At 38.6% G+C, this 24,172-nt stretch overlaps 1 protein-coding gene across 3 annotated transcripts in view; it reads right to left on the bottom strand.

Moving 5' to 3' along the window:
• The window catches only part of phka1a (phosphorylase kinase, alpha 1a (muscle)), a 149,099-nt gene that overhangs the window by 30,727 nt on the left and 94,200 nt on the right, over positions 1-24,172 (bottom strand). For all 3 annotated transcript variants that reach the window (XM_073058362.1, XM_073058363.1, XM_073058364.1), the window contains 7 exons: positions 17,888-17,973; positions 8,916-9,052; positions 8,648-8,804; positions 7,981-8,060; positions 7,821-7,899; positions 4,528-4,657; positions 1,781-1,882 (listed from right to left, as the gene is read on the bottom strand). In XM_073058362.1, the coding sequence (XP_072914463.1) occupies positions 1,781-1,882; positions 4,528-4,657; positions 7,821-7,899; positions 7,981-8,060; positions 8,648-8,804; positions 8,916-9,052; positions 17,888-17,973 (771 nt within the window). The remainder of the gene's footprint in view (positions 1-1,780; positions 1,883-4,527; positions 4,658-7,820; positions 7,900-7,980; positions 8,061-8,647; positions 8,805-8,915; positions 9,053-17,887; positions 17,974-24,172) is intronic.

Below are 24,172 nucleotides of genomic sequence, written 5' to 3'. Positions count from 1 at the left end.
GTACAAACATATAGCGCCGGAACTGAACTTTGAACTCCAGCACTCCGAGCTGTAATAGCATAATGTTAACCGCTAAACTACCATATAGGATTGCTGATACAATAATTAATCCATAAAAATCTTAATTGATTAGACAATAAAGGTATGTTTTAACTCCATAACAGAGGCATACATGTGTTTACAAATGGTCAAGTGGTTATGTTGCCTCACACCTCCAGTGGACCAGGTTCAATTCTACCAGACCGCAGCTTGCACTTTCTTTCTCTGTTGTGTAGGCTTCCCCCAGTTGCTCCCATTTCTTCTCATGACCTACATAGTGCTGGTTGGTAGGTTAATGAGCTGCTATAAAATACCTGATGCAGGTGGGTTTAAGAAAATAAACATGGGGAATGGAATTACTCTGAAGCTGGAATAGACAAAGGGTTAGCAACTATCCAGAAATATTGAAATTGTTCAGATTAGCATATTGCACATTCTGTAGGTGGGGAGTCTTAATTGCACTTTAAAGAATCAACCAGAGCAAATGGAAAGCTCAGGGAAAAGCATTTTGGAGGCTGTAATCAGATTGCAGATATAATAGGCGTAGGTATAAATAAGGACAAAATTGACAAATCCTTATGCTTAGGTTTCCTTATTTCTTCTTACATTCCTAAATTATGCCTGCAGGTTAATTAGCTACTGTAAATTACCACACAAGAAAATCTGCAGATGCTGGAGATCCCTGCAACAGACACATGCTGGAGGAACTTAGCAGACCAAGCTGATCAGGGACGAAGGGTCTCAGCCTAAAACATTGACTGTTTACTCTTTTCCATAAATGCTACCTGGCCTGCTGAGTTCCTCCAGCATTTTGCGTGTTACTGTAAATTACCCTTTGTATTGGTGGGTGACAAGACAATCATGGAGTAGCTGATTGGCATCTGAGAGAGAACGTTATAGGGAAGTAAATGGGGAATGGAAACACAAAATGATATACATACATATGTAGAACGTATGAATGGAGACCAGAAAAGCAAAGTGGGAAGGGAAAGAGAGGCATGACAACATTTTGTTAGGTAAAATCAAGAAAAATCGCAAGAGTGCACAGTACTTGCAAGAGGATAAGAAAAAGAAGTGCAAATCCAATTGGACATAAATATGACTCACACAAATAGTATCCCTTTAGCTCAATTAATCTTTCACACAGGAAGAACCAATTGTCTTATTTAATGAGGATTTCAATATACTCAGCACTTCTGCATAATATAGGATGGTTAAACTTCCTACGACAATCTTGATAAATTTGAAGGAAATCACTGAATTTCTTGGTAAGTTTTACACAAGCCAAGGACTGAAATTTACTTTTATATTTAAATAGAAATTGCAATTAATTCCAAGACACCATCACGCACTTCTGAAGAATCCACAGGAGACCAATAAATACAAAAGCCACTGGAAAAGAATTTTTCTAATATAGATGAAAGGAAGTTGGGATTACAAGCCACTATTTACCTAATTGTTATGACATAGGTGGCAGCCATTTGAACATCATATCCATGCCATCTGCCAGCAGAACAATGACATCATTCCTATTCCTCCTCTCCTTATCTTCCTGTGCCCTTGCAACTTATCTCCTCTCTCATTCACCTACATTGTTTCAGAAAAACCCATTTTAACGGCATCCTATTTCAACTGGTCTCCTAACTGAGCATTAAATATTACTTCTAACCAGTGCAGTTTATTCATATTATACTCATGTATATATTTTGGAAAAGCAATAAATTAGGTCAAAAATACTAACCATTTTCTTCAACTGAAAATTCTTTTCCACTGAGGACGTGGTGAAGAAGTATCTTCAGGTCAGAGGGTCTCATTGACATCAAGCTTTCAGTTGCTGCTTCACCTAAATAAAAGAAAAAAACTTGGTAAGGATAATAATCATTAAGGTCAGATTACTGTAAAACAAATTCTGGATGTGTATTAATGGTACAGAACTATAATTGGAGTACCACATTAAATTTAGTCACATAACAAAATATGTATAAGCATTAAATAGGATGCCAAAGAGCCAGAGTATTGGAAGTTATAGGCTGTAAGAAATGATTCAACAACCTCAGAAAAAAAAGAGGTTGGGGCATTTCAGGTGCTTGTTGATGTTAAGTAAGACATTTTATGTTCAACTTTGAAGATGCTTTTTTTTAATAATAATACTACAAATCCAAAAATGTAATATGTCATTCAGTTTGAGAATCATTTTAAAAAAAGCTTCCCTTAGCAATCTGAATAAAAATCAGGACATAAAAGATAGCTGGATTGTTTAAAAGATAAAGTCACATTTAAGAATTATATAAAAATAACTGAAATTGAAAAAAATAATAATTCACTAATAGTTTGTAATGAAAATTGACACTGTTACAATATAGACGTATTTTTGTAACCACAAGGAATGTTCATAAAAAAATGTGAAATATTGCAAAAAGTAGAATCAGAATCAATGAGTAGGTTGATGATAGATAAGACATTATGGGAATCAAAAAGATAAGGAATTAGTGCAAGAAACTGCTACTGAGGTAAAAGATTAGCCATGATCTCACTGAATGGTGGTGCAGGCTTTTGGGACCAAATGGACTTCTACTTCTATTTCTCTGTGTGCTAAAAACATGAAAGCATTTGTTAAAAGCAACTGTAGCAGGGATTTGCTGCACTAACACAAAAGGCCTGGCTCAATATCAGAATTTGAATTTTGGTATTGGTTTGAAATGGTGTTTCATGCCACCCAAATGAGTTTCCAAACCACGAACATAAATGCACTCTTTGGGATTAAGAGGCCACAAGCACAACCACTTATTCTTATTTCAATATAGCTTGTGGCATAAGGTATGTAGGCATGATTACTGCAATGTACCAAACAAATAAGGTTGTCAAATATTGCACTCAATATCTGGAGGCACATATAAGCCTCCAGATCAAATTACACAAAGCAGCTATCTGTTCACTGAGGATGAAATATTATCCTCAGAGCATTCTATTTGCACAGAACAGTGATCTAGTCATGGTGAAGACTGATCTGTTCCAGAGTGCCTCTTAAATGTGCTATTATTCTGCCTCTTCCTCCTCCCTCAGCATATTCTGAGAACCTGCACTCTCTATGAAAGAAAACTTACCTCACATATCTCCTTTAAATTCATCCCCCCTCCGCTTTCAGCTTTGGTACTTCCACTCTGGGAAAAAGACTCAATATATCTATTCTATCTACGTCTCTCATTATTTTTATACCTCTGTCACATCACTCCTCAGTCAAGAGAAAACATTTCAAGTTTCTTCAAGCTCCCCTTATATCTAATGCATTCCAACCCAGGCAACATCTTGGTAATATTTTCTGCACTCTCACCAAAGCTTCTGCATATTTGCTATATTCCAACAACCAAAACTAAACATAGTACTCCAAATATAGCCCAACTGTTATATAGCTGCCAACTTTTATTTAGATTGTAAACAGTTTTGAGTCCTGCAGTTAACCTATAAACTGCAGTTGATAAAGACCCATTTTCTGCAATCTGTTCTTAAGCCAATTCCCCATTCATCTTATTATGCCACGTGTCTTCACCGTCTACTGCCACTTGCACTTCAAAAGTCCTAAAGGTCTGTCACATTTATTAAGAATGATTCATGAATTAAATTTCTCTGGTTCACAAGTTCTCTGCTCATTTATGCACCCATGGAAATACTGTAGAGAAGTATTTGGAATCAGATACCAGCTATAAAACATAAAATACATAGTTTTGAAGACTGATTATTTCATGATGTGGAATCATGAATGCCAGCCTATCAATTTAATCACCTAGTAAAATATTTTGAACAAGCATTGATAAACAACTTGCCCTATTCTATCAGAACCAGAATCAGGTCTAATATCTCCGGCATATGTCTTGTAATTTGTTAACTTAGTGGCAGTAGTATAATGCAATACGTGATAATACAGAGCAAAAAGTAAATCAATTACTGTAAATATATATTTATATATAAACAGTTCAATTAAAAAGTGCAAAAACAGAAATAATATGAAAAAAGAGAGGCAATGTTCACAGGTTCAATGTCAATTTATGAATCAGATGCAGAGGGGAAGAAGCTGCTCCTGAGTGTGTGCCTTCAGGCTTCTGTACCTCCTTTCTGACAGTAACAATGAGAAGAGGGCATTTCCTGGGATGCTGCCTTTCTGAGGCACCCAAGATGGAGCTGACTAATTTTACAACTTTCTGGAGCTTCTTTCAATCCTGTGCATTAGCCTCCCAGCCCAGTACCAGACAGTGATGCAGCCTGTCAGAATGCTCTCCACAGTACATCTGGAGAAATTTGAGTGTTTTAGGTGACAAACCAAATCTCTTCAAATTCTTAATGAAATATTGCCTTCAACCCATTATTTCTTTTTTTTCCCCATAGTCTAATTACACACACACACACACACACACAACAGAATTTTAATGTATATATACTATATATTTTTTCAGACAGGTTGCTTTACCTGCTGATGTTTCTGAGAAACTTTACCTGAACATTTGAGACTATTGCCCATTTCAGTTGCCATAACTTGAATTATTAATCCAACACGCAGTCGAAACATCTCAGCAAATAGATTAGGTTCTGTCCTTGCATACATTGCCAGATAAACCATGACTTCCTATCAAAAAATAAAATACCATACATATAAAATAGTGGACATAATATGCAGAACAATTTCTGAATCCAGAAAATGTTTATGGCAAAAAAGACAATTTGGGCCCGCAGCTGTTTACCATTTACATTGATGATTTGGAAGAGGGGACTGAGTGCAGCGTACCAAAATTTGCTGATGACACTAAACTAAGTGGAAAAGCAAATTGTACAGAGAATGTAGAGAGTCTACAGAGGGATATAGATAGGTTAAGTGATGCACCATCAATAACTCTTGGAGATGTGAGGCGAGATATAGGCTTTTATTGGCTGGAAGAAAGAACAAGCAGCAATTGACCACCACACTGCATCCTGGAGACTGAGGCTGGGGCGGAGTCCCCAATCGCCTTTATACCGGGGTCCGTGGGAGGAGCCACAGGAGCAGTCAGCAGGGGGGCGTGTCCAGACAGGTATATGTAGTTCACCACGTTAAGTGAGTGGGCTAAGGTCTAGCAGATGGAATACAACGTTGGTAAATGCAAGATCATGCACTTTGGAAGGAATAATAGAAGAGCAGTTTACTATTTAAATAGTGAAAGATTGCAGCATGCTGTTGTGCAGAGGGACTTGGGAGTGCTTGTGCATGAATCGCAAAAAGTTGGCTTGCAGGTACCACAGGTTATTAAGAAAGTAAACGGAATGTTGGCCTTCATTGTTAGAGAGATTGAATTCAAGAGCAGGGAGGTCATGCTGCAACTATACAAGGTACTGGTGAGGCCGCACCTGGACTTCATATTTGAGGAAGGATATATTGGCTTTGGAGGCAGTACAGAGGAGGTTCACCAGGTTGATTCCAGGGATGAAGGGGTTAACCTATGAGGAGAGATTGAGTTGCCTGGGACTATACTCTCTGGAGTTCAGAAGAATGAGAGGAGATCTTATAGAAACATACAAAATTTTGAAAGGGATTGAGAAGACAGAAGTAGGAAAGTTGTTTCCATTGGTAGGTGAGACTAGAACTAGGGGATATTGCCTCAAGATTCAGGGGAGAAGATTTAGGACCCAGATGAGGAGAAACTGTTTTTCCCAGAGAGTGGTGAATCTGTGGAATTCTCTGCCTAGGAAAGCAGTTAAGGTTTCTTCGCTAAATATATATAAGAAGGTTAGATAGGTTTTTACATAGTAAGGGAATTAAGGGTTATGGGAAAAAGGCAGGTAGATGGAGCTGAGTTTACGGACAGATCAGCCATGATCTTATTGAATGGCGGGGGAGGTTCGATGGGCTGGATGGACTACTCCTGCTCCTATTTCTTATGTTCTTAACCTGTACACATTTTTTGAAACAGAGTTTCAAAATTGATTCTTTATTCCTATTTCTCCTTGACCCCGCAAATTTAATTCACCACTCCAGTATTTACCAGTTGCTTCTTTGAAAATAACTACTGAATCTGTTTTCACAATCTCTCTAGATAGCATATTCTAGATCATAATTCACTGCATATTTTTAAAATCTTTGTCAAAGATCTAGAATTTTTGTCAATTATTTTCATTTTGGGTTCTCTAGTTTCCTGTCAGGGGAAAGGGTCTATCCTTATTTAAGCTTAAAAAAAAAACACTCTGTAAAGATTTTTAATGTCATTATAATAGCTCTCCCTTATGGTTTTCTGTTGAACAATTCTAGGTATGCCATTCTCAATGTATAAACATATTGTACAAGGTGTACCAGCACCACAACAATTATTGTATACCAGAGGTGGCAAACTGTAAAACAAATGTCAATTCTACTTTTTAGAATTCAGGCAATAACCACAAAAAGAAACAAGGTATTAATAAAATCTTATAAACAAGTGGTTGATAAAGAATATCACATTTTAGAGTTCCTGCCTGGCATTTCTAATGACTTGCTGCACTATTCCTGCCTTAAATTTCATATTCAGACCTATGCCTACATCAATGCAAGAAAAGCCATAGCTATCCTTTGAATGAAAGATCAGATTTCTATCATTAATTGGATTCACAATTTAAAATTTTGTTCTCTCTTAAGTTTTTACATTTTAAATAACACTTGTAATATCAGAATAGCTTGACGATCAATTCAGTGTCCCCACCTCCACAAAAACACACATCAGACTATGTATACAGCAAGATATCCTTAATACGTTTGTGTTATGGAGATGACAAATAAATCAACATTTGTCATTTTATTGAATTCCAAAACTATCCAAACTGAACTTTAAGATCTATCTATAGTTACAAACATAGAACATTCAAAAGGTACAGTACTTCCCTCCCACATAGACTTCCATTTTTCTTTCATTCATGTGCCTATCTAAGAGACTCTAAAATGTCCCTAATGTATTTGCATCTAACATCACTGCTGACAGCACATTTTCCACACCCACCATTCTCTCTGTAAAAAACCTACCTCTGACATCCTCTCTATACTTTCCTCCAGTCATCTTAAAATTATGCCCTCTTGCATTAGCTGTTTCTACTCTGGAAAAAAAGATGCTGGCTGTCCACTCTAAACATGCCTCTTATCATCTTATACACCTCCATCAAGCCACCCCCATCCTCCTTTGCTCCAAAGAGAAAAGACCTGACTTGCTCAACCTTCCCTCATAAAACATGGTCTCCAATCCACCCAACATTCTGGCAGTTAATGTAATGAGAAAAAAATAAGTAAAAACAAAGTAAAGGGGAAAAAAATCTGAAACTGTGAGATTAACAACAATGCAGATGCTGTCATTTGTTCTCCCTCCCTTTCTTCTCTTCATTCATCTGCTCTTTATATCTTCTAAAGACATGCCCCCACCGCTCTCTTAAGCAGCATGATCACCACCAGCGGCATTTAGTCCCTATTGGTATGCATCCAGCTGTACACACTTCCTTTGTTCTCTCCACCCTTCCCTGTAACTGAAAACATTTCAACAACAAACTCTGATAACAGATCATCAATTTCAAAAAAATAATTCTGGTCCTCTCACCACTGATGCTGAAAATTTCCAGCATTCTGATTTTCTTTTAGATTTTCAGCATCAGCATTTAATTTTTTTTGCTTTTCCATTACACATTTGCTCGATTCACTGGCTGAAGTAATCCAATGATAACATGAAAAAATAAATAGGTCATTAAAGCTGAATTCATATAACAGAATCTAAATTTAATCAACTTATGCTGCATGAACCAACCTGTGTGAGGATGAACAAAGCATTATTGTGTTCGCTAGCTTCTTCGATCAGTTTAATAAGTTCAGCAGAAGGCAAGGGTCTAATGAGAAAGCAGAAGCATAAGTTAATGTTAAAATTCTCTCAACCTATGACCTGGCATCATGCTTAATGGAGTACTCACGCTGAAATGGTTCTCTCGCGTGGTTCAGGAGGCAGGCCAACAGTCAGATGTTTTTGATTTGACAAAAGGGTTGTGCAGGCCTATGACAAATATTATCAGAATGCATCATCAAGCTCTTTAATCATTAGAACAGGTATGTTAAATTACTAAGATCTTCCAATATCTCAGTAAATGCTTCATCATTTTGTTGCAGTTAGCCTAAAGTGCACCAACCTGATGTTGCCTTTTGGATACAAATATTATTTGTTGATCTGGTAAGTGAGGCTTACAGGGAGGATCAGAGAAGAATCCTTGTATAAACTACAAAGGACTACTACTATATGATCAACTGTTGCTCAAGTCAGTTGTCACTTTCATGGAATAAAAGGAGAGAGGCAAAGCAAAACTTGAAGTAGCAGAAGGTAGAACATGTCATAAAATTAGATACAAAAACTCAACACTCCATCATACAAAAGCTGAAACTTTATAATATATAGTTTTATGAAAATTTAATCTCCTTGAAGCACACAACAATTTTCAATGACAATTAGATATAAACAATCAAACTTATATCATGGTTAAATGAGTATCTGTTCTAGTAGACTTGCGCAAGTAAAAATAATCTAAACAGCACTGCACATATGTAGCAATATGTAGGTTAAAACTGCAGTATTAGATGTTTGTTTACCTCATCAAGTTCTTCAACTTTTTTATGGAGCATACCAGAAATATAACGGATTAGTCCCCAGTACTGCTCATTACTGGCTTTTGTGTACAGCTCCATTAAGAGGTCACGAACAGTTAGGTCAGGATGATCTTCTTGCCCCACATTCCAATCTATACCCCTGCACATTTGAACAGGTGGGTGGTGAAAGAGAAACAGAAAAGGTAATCAAAACACATATTAATCACTACCTTTAAAAAAATGAAAATGTTTTAAAACACAATAGTCTTACTTCATGACATAGATTAAGTGGGTTATTTCAACCTGTTCTTGTAAGCTATGACACTTTTTCAACTGTTCCATCAAGGCTTTACAGTCTATTTCACCAGAGTCATCTCTAGGCAAGTCTCTTGAGGTCTTTAATGGGAACTATTACAGAATGAGAACAAGACCAAATTAAATAATTCAGATTGTTTAACTCTTTTAGTCACACAAATGAATCAAGCTCAATTAATACAAGTTGTGCACTGCATGATACTGAAAGAACAACCAAAATTCATGAGTTTAAGATCATACACTGGCAAGCTTTGAGTTGCAAGCTTACAATTAATATATACAATAAAACCACAAATATTAAATGGGATACAGAGTCTGCCACTTGCAACTGCAAGTTTTGAATTGTTTTTTTTCCTAATGTAAAATCTTCTTATGAGAAATCAGAAGTTAGTCTTTCCTGTCTGCTCTAACCCTTGTTGTCGGACAAAATACTATACAAATTCCTTCCTGTATTCATTATGCCCAAATAAGGTTTTACTTTGAATCTGACATAATAAAGTGCCATTGGGGGACTTCCGGTAAGATGGCGATTGTTTAGCTGCTCCAAACTTTTGTTCCGTTACTGTCGCTATCTTTGCACTAAATGTCTCCATTTTTTAAACCTTAGGAATTTTTTCGGTATCTCTTACTTGCCTGTGAACATATCTAACTTACAATGTCTAGCAAGAGTTCTAAATCCGGGAGAAAGGAAGCTACGGCTCCCTCAGACGAGACCCTGGCTGCGCTCGGAAAGCTCCGAGACGAAATTTTAAAGGAATTTAAAACCGCTTTCAAACAGTTGGAAGACAAACTGGATCGGATCAACGATAAAGTGGACAAGCATGCCGAACACCTATCTCGCATCGATTCGACTTCTGAAGATTTAGAAAGTCGTGTTGATACTTGGAGACTCTGTTCCAGCTTAGAGGAAAAATGTAACAAACTCCTTTCCAAAATGGTGGATCTCGAAAATCGCAGCAGACGCTGCAATCTTAGAATTCTTGAATTGCCAGAGGCGACCAAACATGGACCAACCGTGAAGTTTTTCGCCAAGTTTCTCTGTGAGATATTCGGGAAAGATTTGCTTCCGAACCCACCTGAGCTCGAACGGGCACACAGAGTTTACGTTCCCTCCGGAATTCTGGGCTCCCGTCCGTGACCAGTAATCTTGTGCTTCCATCAATACCAGGTAAAACACAGTCTGATTGTAGAGGCACGTCGCAGGGGTTCTTTTCCTTTCCAGTATACAACCATTCGCTTTGTGGAAGATTTTGCACCCCAGACCTTAAAGATGTGCGCTGAGTTTAAAGGCGCAATGAAAGTGCTTTTTGATCGTGGTTTTAAACCCTCTCTTCGCAATCCTGCCGATCTACGAATCAAGCTTAATACCGGAAAATACAAGTGGTTCAAATCAGTGAAGGAAGCTGAAGCATTTGTGGCAAGTCTTCCAGCTATCCAGTCATCTTCGGAATCTGATCGGACCTCCTAAAATGGTGGATAAGTACTCCTCGTAGTAAAATTACTTTTTCTGGACTCAGACTTCACTTGAATCACTCAGACATTATTCATTGAAACTCTAAGGGCTGTTGACAATCTCTCCCGGGATTTGGTGTGTGTGTAATCTATTTTTATTCTTGTATAACTTTATCTACAGAGTTCTACAACTGACTCTAACTTGTTTTGGAGGTTCGAAGTCTTTAGTGAAGGCCTCCCTGTTTGTTGGTTCACAGTTTAATTGCTGATTTATTTTTCCTTTTTTTTAATATATTTTTTTCTTTTCTTCACCCCTTTTTTCTAATCTCTGAATTTTTTTCTCTCCTCTCTGTAAATGGTTGATAAATACTCATCTTGAATTTATAATTTTCCCCTTCCTCTCTTTTTTTTTTACTTTTTTTTCCCTTTCTCTTACTTTATTCTTCTATAATTTTTCGCGGGTAGGTTAGTTTTGGTTTTCTTTCGATTTTCTCTGTATTAAGTTTTATATTTCTGCAGAAGGTGTTCTAATCTGTAGTTATGTTTTCTAGTGCATAAACTAGTTACTATTTGCTATAGTATTTATACGGAACTGTTGTTAATGACACAGATCTGGAAGTTGTATTTGGGTTAATTTTTTTGGTAGAGCTAGCTACTTGTTTTGGTAGCCGTCTAGTTTTGGTTTGTGTGGGAGGGGTGGGTTTTCCAGTTCCATCATCACTCACTGTATTTATTGTTTCTCTTTATTGCTCAGGACATGTATATGTTTTGATTTTACGAATCTATGTTTACATCTCTGCTCCCAGACTGCTATTGTACTGCTTGACTTTTTATATGCCTGCTGCCTTTTATGCATTAGTAATTGATAATGGCTAGTGCACTTAAATTCGTGAGCTGGAATGTAAAGGGATTGAATCACCCTGTTAAAAGGAGGAAGGTATTCTCACATATCAAACAACTCAAAGCTGACATTGCTTTCCTTCAAGAAACTCATATTCATTGTTTTGATAATTCCCGGCTTCTGTCAAAGTGGGCGGGTCAGCATTTTCATTCATCCTTTGCCGCTAAAGCTAGGGGAGTCTCCATTCTTATTAACTCAAATATTCCTTTTGAACTCCATAATAAAATATCTGATACAAATGGCCGTTTTATTATTGTTTCTGGTAAACTATATAACACTGAAGTTGCACTAGCAAACCTGTATGCCCCCAACTTTGATGATGTTAACTTTTTTGAACGGTTTTTTTTCCTCACTACCAGACTTAAACTCATACTCTCTTATACTGGGTGGTGACTTCAACTGTTGGTTGGATCCTAAACTGGATCGATCGTCCTCTGTTACCAGATCACCTACTAAATCTGCCTTAGCTATCCAATCGTTTCTCTCTAATTTTGGTATCTCTGATATATGGCGTTTCCTCCATCCTACGGAGAGAGATTATTCTTTTTTCTCACATGTTCACCATACCTTCACCAGAATTGACTATTTCTTACTCGATAACCAACTTATCCCATTTGCCCACTCTTGTGACTATCAGAGTATACTGATTTCTGACCATGCCCCAATTACCCTCTCTCTGAACTTTCCTGGTCTCCCTCAGAGGAATAAACACTGGCGGTTTGATTCAACTTTATTATTGGATGATGATTTTGTAAAATTTATTAAGGATCAGATAACCTTTTATTTTAACACTATACATCACCTGAAGTGCCATCCCAGATTGTCTGGGATGCCATGAAAGCATATCTGAGTGGTCAAATAATCTCTTACACAGCAAATCTCAACAGAAGATCCCGTGCAGATCGATCAGACCTCATTAACCAGATTAAAGATTTGGATCAAATATATGCCCAAACTAAAAACCCTGAATTATACAAGAAGCGCGTTGAACTCCAAACTAAATTTAACCTTCTGTCCACTCAACCTGTCGAACGCCAACTTCTCGAAAGCAAGAGTTGCTTTTACATTCATGGGGATGTCTGGTAAATTCCTAGCCAATCAGCTGAGGCGTTCCAAAGCCAAACAACATATTACAAAGATCCGGAAGGAGAACGGAGACTTTACATCGGATCATTTAGAAATTAACGACGCATTTAAAAATTTTTATTCTCGGCTTTATTCGTCTGAATCTCTGAATGACAATATCTCTGTTGATCAATTTTTACAGAATCTGAATATCCCCTCACTTTCATCTGATTTCAAAGCCAAACTCAATGCGCCTATATCATCAGAAGAAATATCTTTTGCAATTTCTGCACTGTCCTCAGGGAAATCTCCTGGACCTGATGGGTTCCCTGTAGAATTTTATAAATCATTCTCTTCACTTCTTTCTCCTCAGTTACTTTCAGTATTATCTGACTCGTTTAATTACGGCAAATTGCCACCTGCTTTCAATGAGGCATCTATTATTCTTCTTTTAAAAAAGGGCAAAGACCCAACAGAGTGTTCCTCGTACAGGCCGATCTCTCTGCTCAATGTTGATGTAAAGATCTTAGCTAAAGTGTTGGCTCATAGATTAGAAACCGTTATTCCCTCCATTATCTCTGATGACCAAACAGGCTTTATTAAAAACCGTCTCCCTTTTTTTAACATTCAGCGTCTATTAATATCTTATACTCAGCTCCAACTGGGACTCCTGAATGTGTTATTTCCCTCGATGCGGAGAAAGCATTTGATCGAATAGAGTGGAACTACCTTTTTGCAGTCTTAGAAAAATTTGACCTCGGCCAAAGTTTCATCTCTTGGATCCAATTGCTGTACCTGTGTCCTACTGCTTCTGTTTTAACTAATTTTCAGAAATCCCAAGTATTCAATCTCAAACGTGGCACCTGTGAGGGATGCCCCTTAAGTCCCTTTCTCTTTGATTTGGCTATAGAACCTCTGGCGATAGCATTTCGAAACTGTCCTGAATTGACCGGGATTTGGAGAGGGGGTGTTGAGCATAAAGTTTCTCTCTATGCTGATGACTTATTACTCTTTCTCTCAAATCCGTCTACATCCTTACCTCTAATGTTTTCACTTCTTGACCAGTTTAGCCAGATCACTGGCTATAAACTTAATTTACATAAGAGTGAACTTTTCCCAATTAATAAAGAAGCACAAGAACTAATATTTTGTGATCTCCCTTTTAAAGTAGTCCATAATCAATATACTTATCTTGAAATTACAGTCACAAGGAAGTTTAAAGATCTCTTTCGTGAAAACTTTGTCAATCTTTCATATGCTATAAAACAGTCTGGTACAATGGTCACCTCTATCTATGTCTTTGGTAGGTCGTATTAATGTTGTTAAAATGTATGTTCTCCCCAAATTTTTATACTTATTTCAATCTATCCTAATTTTTATTCCTAAATCTTTTTTTGATTCCTTAGACTCTATTATTTTGTCATATCTGTGGCAAAATAAGCACTCTAGAATCAATAAAATCCACCTCCAAAAATCTAAAAAAGAGGGTGGCATGGCTTTACCTAACTTTTGCTTATATTATTGGGCAGCTAATATACATTGTGCTACCTTCTGGTCTTTCTTCCACGGCCAACCCGAGTGCCCTAACTGGGTCGCAATGCAGTTGAGCTCCACTAAAGAATTATCTATCTCTGCACTTCTTGGCTCTGCACTCCCTAGTAGTCTGCCCAGATCAAACAGCTAATCCTCTTGTTAGACACACTTTGCGTATATGGGCTCAGTTCAGGAAATGCTATGGTTTCCAGGGGGTTTCCGTTTCTAGCCCTGTCGCACATAATCACCTTTTTTTAACCTACTACGTACGATTCAGCATTCCATGTTGGTATAGGAAGGGCATTAGACATTTTGAAGATCTTTTCATTGATAATCGCTTCGCTTCTTTTCAGCAGCTCTCTGTTAAGTTCAACCTGCCTAACGCTAATTTTTTCAGATATCTCCAAATCCGACACTTTATTGCTCCTTTAATTCCTAACTTTCCTGAAATGCCTGCGAAAAATGCTATGGACCTATTTCTTTCCATTAATCCACTAGGTAAAGGTTTAATATCAATTATCCGAGATAAACTAGCAGTCTTACGACGGGCCCCTGTGGATAAAGTTAAAATGGCCTGGGAGCAGGATTTAAATATCTCCTTATCCGAGGAGAGCTGGGACTCAGTTCTCAAATCGGTTAACTCAACCTCTCTTTGTGCTCGCCATTGCCTTTTACAGTTTAAGATTGTTCATAGAGCCCATATGTCTAAATCTAAACTATCTCGATTCTACCCTGGCATTAGTCCGCTCTGTGATAAATGCAAGAGGGGCGTGGCCTCTCTCATCCATATGTACTGGTTCTGTCCTAGCTTGGAGAAATTCTGGAAAGATGTCTTCACTACATTATCGGGTATTCTGAATCAGCACCTAGAACCAAGCCCCTTAATTGCTCTGTTCAGTTTTTGGGGCAAGACAGATTTATGTCTGGGTCCGACCAAATGCCGAATACTATCCTTTGCCTCTCTCCTGGCTAGACGCTTGATCCTCCTTAGATGGAGAGATGTTGCCCCGCCCACTCATGCGCAATGGCTTAACGACATTATGGCCTGCTTGGACCTCGAAAAAATTCATTATTCAGTTCTTAATTCGGATCTAAAGTTCCATAAGGTCTGGGGACCTTTTATCGAGTACTTTCATAACCTTCCTCTTGACTAGGGTTTTTTTTTCTTTTTTTTTTCTTCTTTTCGGTCCCTTGCTTTCAGCTCCCTTTTTTTTCTGGTAGTAGGCATTATTATCCTCTGTTGCTAAGTGTATTCACAGTCTGGGAGTTTGACTGTCCTGACTTATACTCTTTATATTGTGTTGTGGTCAGTCTGGAGTTGTTGTTGCTTTTTTCCTTGTGTTGTGGGGCTTGGGGAGGACACTAAGCTTACTTGTCTTTAATTTAGGTGCTTTTTTGTTAAATTTTCTTCCTTTGTAGCATATTGTTATTGTATGCTTAATTTTGCACTGTATTAATGCTCCTCATTGGGATTTGAGGTTTTTAATTTGTAAAATGTTTTGAAAAACTAATTTAAAAATTAAAAAAAAATAAAATAAAGTGCCGTTGGCCATGATTTTGTCAAATCAAATCATACAAGCTTCTCAGACAATGACAACATACTACCTTTCAGTACAGACAAAGCAGTTGGTAAGACTTCTGTTACTGGTCAAATAATATGTCACGGCTACTCAAAAGTACATTTTGCTACAAGTGTATAAATAATTCTAACTGGAAGGAACAAGTCAAATTTTTGAGGTTATGATGCATTAAATTCTTTTAGCCATTCTAGTAATCAAGGCTTTACCGGGCGGATAGTTATTCGCAAAGTACATCAAGGGTGCACCAGCCTCAACAACCAATCATTATCCATGTGCAGGCAGTATGGGAGTTAGACTGATGATGCAAGTGTTGGTAGCGGATAGGGTGTTTGGGGGGGGGGGGGAGAGAAGGAAAGAGTACAGGAACAAACTCAGAAGGGAGAACTCACAGAATGGATAGGGAAGAATGTGATCATATTAGTGGTGGATAACTGTCAGGTTGGAGGCCAGTGTGCCTCAGGGATCTGTACTGGGTCCAATGTTGTTTGTCATACAGTATACATTAACGATCTGGACGATGGGGCGTTAGATTGGATTAGTAAATATGCAGATGATACTAAGATAGGTGGCGTTATGAATAATGAAGTAGGTTTTCAAAGCTTGCAAAGAGATTTAGGCCAGTTAGAAGAGTGGGCTGAAAGATGGTAGATGGAGTTTAATGCTGATAAGTGTGAGGTGCTACATTTTGGTAGGACTAATCAAAATAGGACATACATAGTAAATGGTAGGGCATTGAAGAATGCAGTAGAACAGAGTGATCTAGGAATAATTGTGCAATAGTTCCCCAAAGGTGGAATCTCATATGGATAGGGTGGTGAAGAGAGCTTTTGTTATGCTGGCCTTTATAAATTAGAGCATTGAGTATAGGAGTCGGGATGTAATGTTAAAATTGTACAAGGCACTGGTGAGGCCAAATTTGGAGTATTGTGTACAGTTCTGGTCACCAAATTATAGGAAAGATGTCAACAAAATAGAGAGAGTACAGAGGAGATTTACTAGAATGTTACCTGGGTTTCAGCACCTAAGTTATAGGGAAAGGTTGAACAAGTTAGGTCTTTATTCTTTGAAGCGTAGAAGGTTGAGCGGGGACTTGATAGAGGTATTTAAAATTATGAGGGCGATAGATAGAGTTGACGTGGATAGGCTTTTTCCATTGAGAGTAGGGGATATTCAAACAAGAGGAGATGAGTTGAGAGTTGGGGGCAAAAGTTTAGGGGTAACACAAGGGGGAACTTCTTTACTCAGAGAGTGGTAGCTGTGTGAAATGAGCTTCCAGTAGAAGTAGTAGAGGCAGGTTCGATATTGTCATTTAAAGTAAAATTGGATAGGTATATAGACAGGAAAGGAATGGAGGGTTGTGGGCTGAGTGCAGGCTGGTGGGACTAGGTGAGAGTAAGCGTTTGGCACGGACTACAAGGGCCGAGATGGCCTGTTTCCATGCTGTAGTTGTTATATGGTTATATGGTCAACAGTTTGGGATAAGAGAGATCAAAAGGAAAACATAATTTATATCCACCCCCACCCCCGTTAGATCATGCTCTTTCTGAGTACCACAACACCAACAGGAAGTTCCTGTATCCTGCAATGTGCTGAGAAACTACGGTAGTTTCTTTTCAACTATGGGCAGTTGGATATTTCCAATACTTTTTGCTTTTAAGGTACGTTGCTTCTGTAAAGTGTGTCTCCCAAAGCACACCATGTCACACTGCAGACACCTTATAACTATCCGTGTCATATGGTGTTCTCTGGTTTTTACATCATGAGAAAGGGTAGCTTAGAGGTCATGTTGTTCAAGTAGTTGAAATAATTGGGACAAATCTGGGTTTTGATAAATATTCATTAATCCTGTAATGAGCTACAAATGAATGGTATGTGAATTAAAGGCCATTGTTGCTTTCTTCACAAATAAATACAAAGTAAAAGTTAACATGCATTTCAAATAAGACATTACACTGTGTGTTTAATTTTGCTACAATTATTTATTGTTTTGTTTCTGACTTTACTGGCCAAGGCCCTCCATGGACATTCATTTCCAATTAAATTAATAACCCTTGCGCCTCCTCAGACCAGGTGCAGATATTCTGTGGAATTTGTTGTACAAGTGTAGGACATTTATTCCAAGTTCCTTCTCCTAGAATGAACTCAGAGGGCTACAGCAGGAACACACTTTTTTTAATCCAAAGGCAAATCAAAATGTTCTTTCCAAAATATTCTATCCAATCTGTTAACCCGTCAACATGACTCTGCACCTGGTCTGCTTGTGGTGTCTAATTTCAAGCACTCCCAATATTATACTGATAAACAGAAGATATCCTAAGGTACGGACGTAAAGGAAGAATGCAAGTTAATTTTGTAGAACAAATAATGAAAAAGAAATCTCATTCAAATAATAATTACCTCTGGACTGACTGAGGATGCAGATACAAGATTGAGTTTATGACGTGATTCAGATAACAAGCTGTTGGGTAGATAGAAAGAGACATCTACAAAAGAAAAAAATCTTACATTTAAAATATTATATGCTATTCAGAACAAATGTTGTTCAAGTTTCGACCCATCAAATAATGTTACTCTAGATTTTAATTCTAACATGCATCCAACATGGTCATTTCTACACTATTGATACAAACTGCACTCAACTTGGCAACCCAGTTCCGATGAAGTGTTTTTGGTCATAAATATTAAATTACTTTCTCTTATCACAGATTCTATTTTTCAGCATTTTCTATTTTTATTATTCTTCATAGATCAGTTTGCTTACTGAACCTTTATCAGCTCTAGAGCTACGCAATTCATTCTGCTCCTCTGGTCTTCACCTAGAACCATTTCTCCAATATCTTCCAATATTGTAATCATATTCATAAACTGTCCAAATGAATCTTTTTAAATGCATAGATATCTGGCAGGATAAAATAGTTGTGTTGGATATCTTGACCAGGTCACAAGAATTCAATAATCCACAGATTATAGACTAAAGGCATAAAACTAGGAATTTAAAATGGATGAAAACAGAGTTCTATCATTTAAAAGCAATCAGAATTAGAATTGCTACATAATTTCTTCCCCCAAGCTATCAGACTCCTCAATACCCGAAGCCTGGACTGACACCTTGCCCTATTGTCCTGTTTATTACTTATTGTAATGCCTGCACTGTTTTTGTGCACTTTATGCAGTCCTATGTAGGCCTGTAGTCTAGTGTAGCTTTCTCTGTGTTTTTTTTAAGTAGTTCAGTCTAGTTTTTGTACTGTGTCATGTAACATCACGGTCCTGAAAAACGTTGTCTCATTTTTACTATGTACTGTACCAGCAGTTATGGTTGAAATGACAAGTGCCAGTTTTGCTGAGTGCATTTGGTGGAAAAGCATATAGTCTGCTTAGAAGTTTAAATGCTCCAACCAAAATGAGCTTTGCTGATTTTGTGAACATAATGCAGGAACATTTAAAACCGAAACTATGGTTGATTGCAGAACATTTTAAGTTCGGAATTAAAAAGAAGGAATCTATTTCAGCTTATGTGGCTGAACTGAAAAATATATCTGAGCATTGCCAGTCAATGATGGGCTGAATGATGCACTGAGAGATCATTTAGTTTGTGGAATCTTACGAGAAGCATTCAAAAATGGCTCCTAACTGAAGCACAACTCACATTTAAAAGTGCAGTTGAAATTGCTGTATCACTAGAAACAGCAGCCAGAGATACAATTGAGTTGCAGCCAGGAATGAAAGTGAGTGTGAACAAAATTGCAATATCTATCAGAAACCTGCCTGGCTGAACAAATTGTGTTACCATTGTGGTAGGCATTCAATATACACCAGACCAATGAAGGTTTAGATAGATAGATAGATAGATACTTTATTCATCCCCATGGGGAAATTCAACTTTTTTCCAATGTCCCATACACTTGTTGTAGCAAAACTAATTACATACAATACTTAACTCAGTAAAAAAATATGATATGCATCTAAATCACTATCTCAAAAAGCATTAATAATAGCTTTTAAAAAGTTCTTAAGTCCTGGTGGTAGAATTGTAAAGCCTAATGGCATTGGGGAGTATTGACCTCTTCATCCTGTCTGAGGAGCATTGCATCGATAGTAACCTGTCGCTGAAACTGCTTCTCTGTCTCTGGATGGTGCTATGTAGAGGATGTTCAGAGTTATCCATAATTGACCGTAGCCTACTCAGCGCCCTTCGCTCAGCTACCGATGTTAAACTCTCCAGTACTTTGCCCACGACAGAGCCCGCCTTCCTTACCAGCTTATTAAGACGTGAGGCGTCCCTCTTCTTAATGCTTCCTCCCCAACACGCCACCACAAAGAAGAGGGCGCTCTCCACAACTGACCTATAGAACATCTTCAGCATTTCACTACAGACATTGAATGACGCCAACCTTCTAAGGAAGTACAGTCGACTCTGTGCCTTCCTGCACAAGGCATCTGTGTTGGCAGTCCAGTCTAGCTTCTCGTCTAACTGTACTCCCAGATACTTGTAGGTCTTGACCTGCTCCACACATTCTCCATTAATGATCACTGGCTCCATATGAGGCCTAGATCTCCTAAAGTCCACCACCATCTCCTTGGTCTTGGTGATATTGAGACGCAGGTAGTTTGAGTTGCACCATATCACAAAGTCCTGTATCAGTTTCCTATACTCCTCCTCCTGTCCATTCCTGACACACCCCACTATGGCCGTGTCATCAGTGAACTTCTGCACATGGCAGGACTCCGAGTTATATTGGAAGTCTGATGTGTACAGGGTGAACAGGACCGGAGAGAGTACGGTTCCCTGCGGCGCTCCTGTGCTGCTGACCACCGTGTCAGACCTACAGTCTCCCAACTGCACATACTGAGGTCTATCTGTCAAGTAATCCACTATCCAATCCACCATGTGAGAGTCTACTCCCATCTCCGTTAGTTTGTGCCTTAAGATCTTGGGCTGGATGGTGTTAAAGGCACTAGAGAAGTCAAGGAATGTAATCCTCACAGCACAACTGACCCCATCTAGGTGAGAGAGTGATTTGTGCAGCAAATACGTGATAGCATCCTCCACTCCCACCTTCTCCTTATACGCAAACTGAAGAGGATCCTGGGCGTCTTGCAGACTTGCACAAAATACTACAAAGTAGCACTGAGGCAGACAAAAGAAATGAACTGCACAGAGAAAAAGAACTAAAGTGAAGTTATAGTTCCAAAAAGAACACTAATCTGCATGCTGTTGATGAAAAATCTGAGAATGATTAGAGTGGCACAGGACTGAAAATCCCTAAGAGTTACAATGTGTAATCTAACAATAGACAAGCAACATGGCTTACAGCAGAAGTGAATGGCAAACTAATTAAAATGGAATTGGGCACTAATTTGGCTGTTCGGTCACTCCACAAAATTAGACTGAACAGTATTTCAAAGTTACTAAACTGAAACCTGCAAATATCAAACTAAGATAACTCCTGTGGGAATGACATTCGGAATGGTGAAGTACAACAACAACCACATTGAGCTTGTATGTGGTAAGAAGAGGAGGGCCAGCATTATGGGGTCATGATTGGCTGAGACAACAACAATTTGAGTTAAGATTCATCCACCATTTGCATGTCAGATCCACTGCAATAGTACCAACTGAAAATGAATGAAGAAAGGTACTGAACGATACCACAGCAGTGTTCAAGGATGGCATTAGAAACCTCAAACATAACAAAGGTAAAATAGTGTTAAATGAAAATGCCACACCCAAATTTTACAAAACCTGTCCAGTTCCTTACAACCATCCATTTTAAAGTAGATAGTGAACTAGATCTCATGGAGGCTGAACTCTTTCCAAAGTTGAGTGGCGCCCATAAGCAACTCCAGAGGTCCCAGTAGCAAAGAGGGGTGCATCTGTCAGGATCTGTGGTGATTTTCAGGTCACCATCAACTGAACGTAGATCAATACCCTCTGTCCAGGGTAGACAACACCTTTGAAAAACCTTTCTGGAGGGTATTATTTCAGCAAAGTGGACTTAGCAGAGGCCTATTTACAGATGGAGATGGAAGGAGTCCAAATTGTTTCTCACCATAGAAACTCAAATGGCTTTATCATGATAATAGGCTTTTATTTGGTGTAGCATCTACACCTGCATTCTGGCAGAAAGCAATGGCCCAGGTTCTGCAAGGGTATCCAGGCACTCAGTGTTACCTGGATGACATCATTGTTACCAGTGAAGATGACAAGGAACATCTCCAAAATCTCAAGACAGTGTTAAAAGGATTGGAAGATTATGCTCTCAGAGCACGACACAACAAATGTGAATTCTTTAAACCAAGCATCACTTACTGTAGTCACACCATAGATGCACAAGGATCACACAAGTGTGCTGAGAAAAATTAAAGCAGTGGTAGATGTCCCAAGGCTAAAGGACATGTCACAGTTATGGTTCTTTTTAGGATTTGTCAATTACTAATACAGGTTCCTGTCAAACCTGGCTACTGTATTCCACCCTTAGAACCCATTACCACAGATCAGGAAGACATGGCAATGGACAAAGCAGATGAGGTGGTTTTCCAAAAGACCAAGGAAATGGTGACATTAGACATTGTACTGACACATTATGGTCCACATTGTCCAGCGAAGCTGCCTATGACACTTTGCCTTAAGTTATAGGTGCAATCATGTCATGTTATGAGTGATGGAAGTGAACACCCATCATGTTCCCTTAACTGCTGCAGAGAAAAATTATGCAACAATTGCCAGAGAGGCCTTGAACCTGGTTTGCGACATAAAACGTTTCAACCAGTATAGGCAAGAGTTTCCCCTCAATACTGATCATCAAACACTAGTGTCCATTTTCAATCCACAGAAGGGTGTTCCACTAACAAAAGCAGCACAAATCCAGAGATGGGCTCTGTTTCTTGGAGGGCACAATTACAAGATCGAATTCAAGAGTACAACTAATCATGGATTTCCTGTTTACCCATGGAAAAGGAAATACCTGAAAAAAGTTACTAAAGAGGACACTCTTCTTTACATATTCTCCCTAATGTAAATCAAAAGTCTTCCTATTATAGCAGAGATGATCAAAAGGGAAACCAGGAAAGACCCCACATTGTCTTATGTCTACATGGTCGCCCAAAATGGCTGGAATACACAGCAATCTCCAGCTCCCCCATTTTTACCAGTGCCAGAAGGAACTTGCCCCTGATGGATTGAGAGTCGTACTATCCAAGCTGAGTTAAAGTGTTGGCTCGAAGCTTTGACTGGTGGCCTGGTATAGATCAGCAGATCAAAGTTCAAAGTAAAAGTAAAAGATTGAGTAGCTTATCAAGAGCAATGTCTCTCCAACCCTGGCCCTGGCAGAGGATTCATATGGATTTTTCCAGGCCATTCACGGGCACAAACTTCTTGGTTGTAGTGGATGCAACTACAAAATTGCCAGAAGTTCCCAACTGCCTTCGCTACAGCCTCACACACTGGTGATGTATTGAGAAGCCTCTTCTCGAGGACTGATGTTCCTGAACACTTAGTCAGTAACAATGGACCATGGTTTGTTACAGAACAGGTTTGGTCATTGCTAGAGTATGACATATCACATCAGCACTGTCCGCCCAGCTACAAATGGCGTGGCGGAAAGGCTTGTCTAGAGTCTAAAGATCACACTGCGAGCAATGTTAGTAAAACACACAACACTGACATTGAATCAGAAGCTTGTCAATTTTCTCCTTGTATATCACAATGCAGCGCACTCCACAACCATCAACTCACCAGCTATGCTTTTCCTTGGTTGTTCCTTGCATTCACTCTTGGATCTCCTCAAATCCAATCTCAGAAGGAGTATTCAAGACCAACAGCTAAAATATTCTGAAGGCCCCTCAAACAAGGAGGTTCAATGTTTCACAAAAAATCATGGTGAAAGACTACAGAGGGGATTAAACGTGGCACTTGGAAAGATTGGCCACAGAACTTGAGATTATTTCATAGCCACAAGTTTCACCTGCCAAACAGGGAGACTGTCCTTTTCAGAAAAGATATTATCCCACAAGAGTAAGAAATCCATCATAGTGATTAAATATATAATGACGAGAGAGTAATACAAGATATAGGAGCAGAATAGGGCCATTTGGCCCATTGAGTCTGCTTCACCATTTCATCATCGCTGATCCATTTCCTTCTCAGCCCCAATCTCCTGCCTCCTCCCTATATCCCTTCATACCCTGACCAATCAAGACTCTATCAGCCACTGCCTTAAATATATGTGAAGACTTTGCCTCTACGGGCTGTCTGTGGCAATGAATTCCACAGATTCACCACTCTGTGGCTAAAGAAATTCCTCTTCATCCCCATTCTAAAAGGATGCCCCTCTATTCTGAGGCTGTAACCCGCTGGTCCTAGACTCCCTCACCATAGGAAACGTCTCTCCACATTCACTCTATCAAGGCCTTTCAACATTAAATAGGTTTCAATTAGGTCACCCCTCATTCTTCTGAATTCCAGTGAATACAGGCCCAGAGACATCAAACCCTCTTCAAGTGACAATATGTTACATCTTGACTTGAAATGCATTCTGTATTGAGTTGGAGTTCATAGTTAAGCAGGGAGGAGTGTAGTGTATTTAACATTTTAGGTATATTTTTAAAATATTGTAAATGTATTGTTTTGATTAAGTATTCATTGGTGTTTACATAATTCATTATGGATTATATGTAAGAAAT

The sequence above is a fragment of the Hemitrygon akajei genome, chromosome 10 (genome assembly GCF_048418815.1).
Source record: "Hemitrygon akajei chromosome 10, sHemAka1.3, whole genome shotgun sequence".
NCBI lineage: Eukaryota > Metazoa > Chordata > Chondrichthyes > Myliobatiformes > Dasyatidae > Hemitrygon > Hemitrygon akajei.
This window is presented reverse-complemented; position numbering and strand designations above follow the sequence as displayed.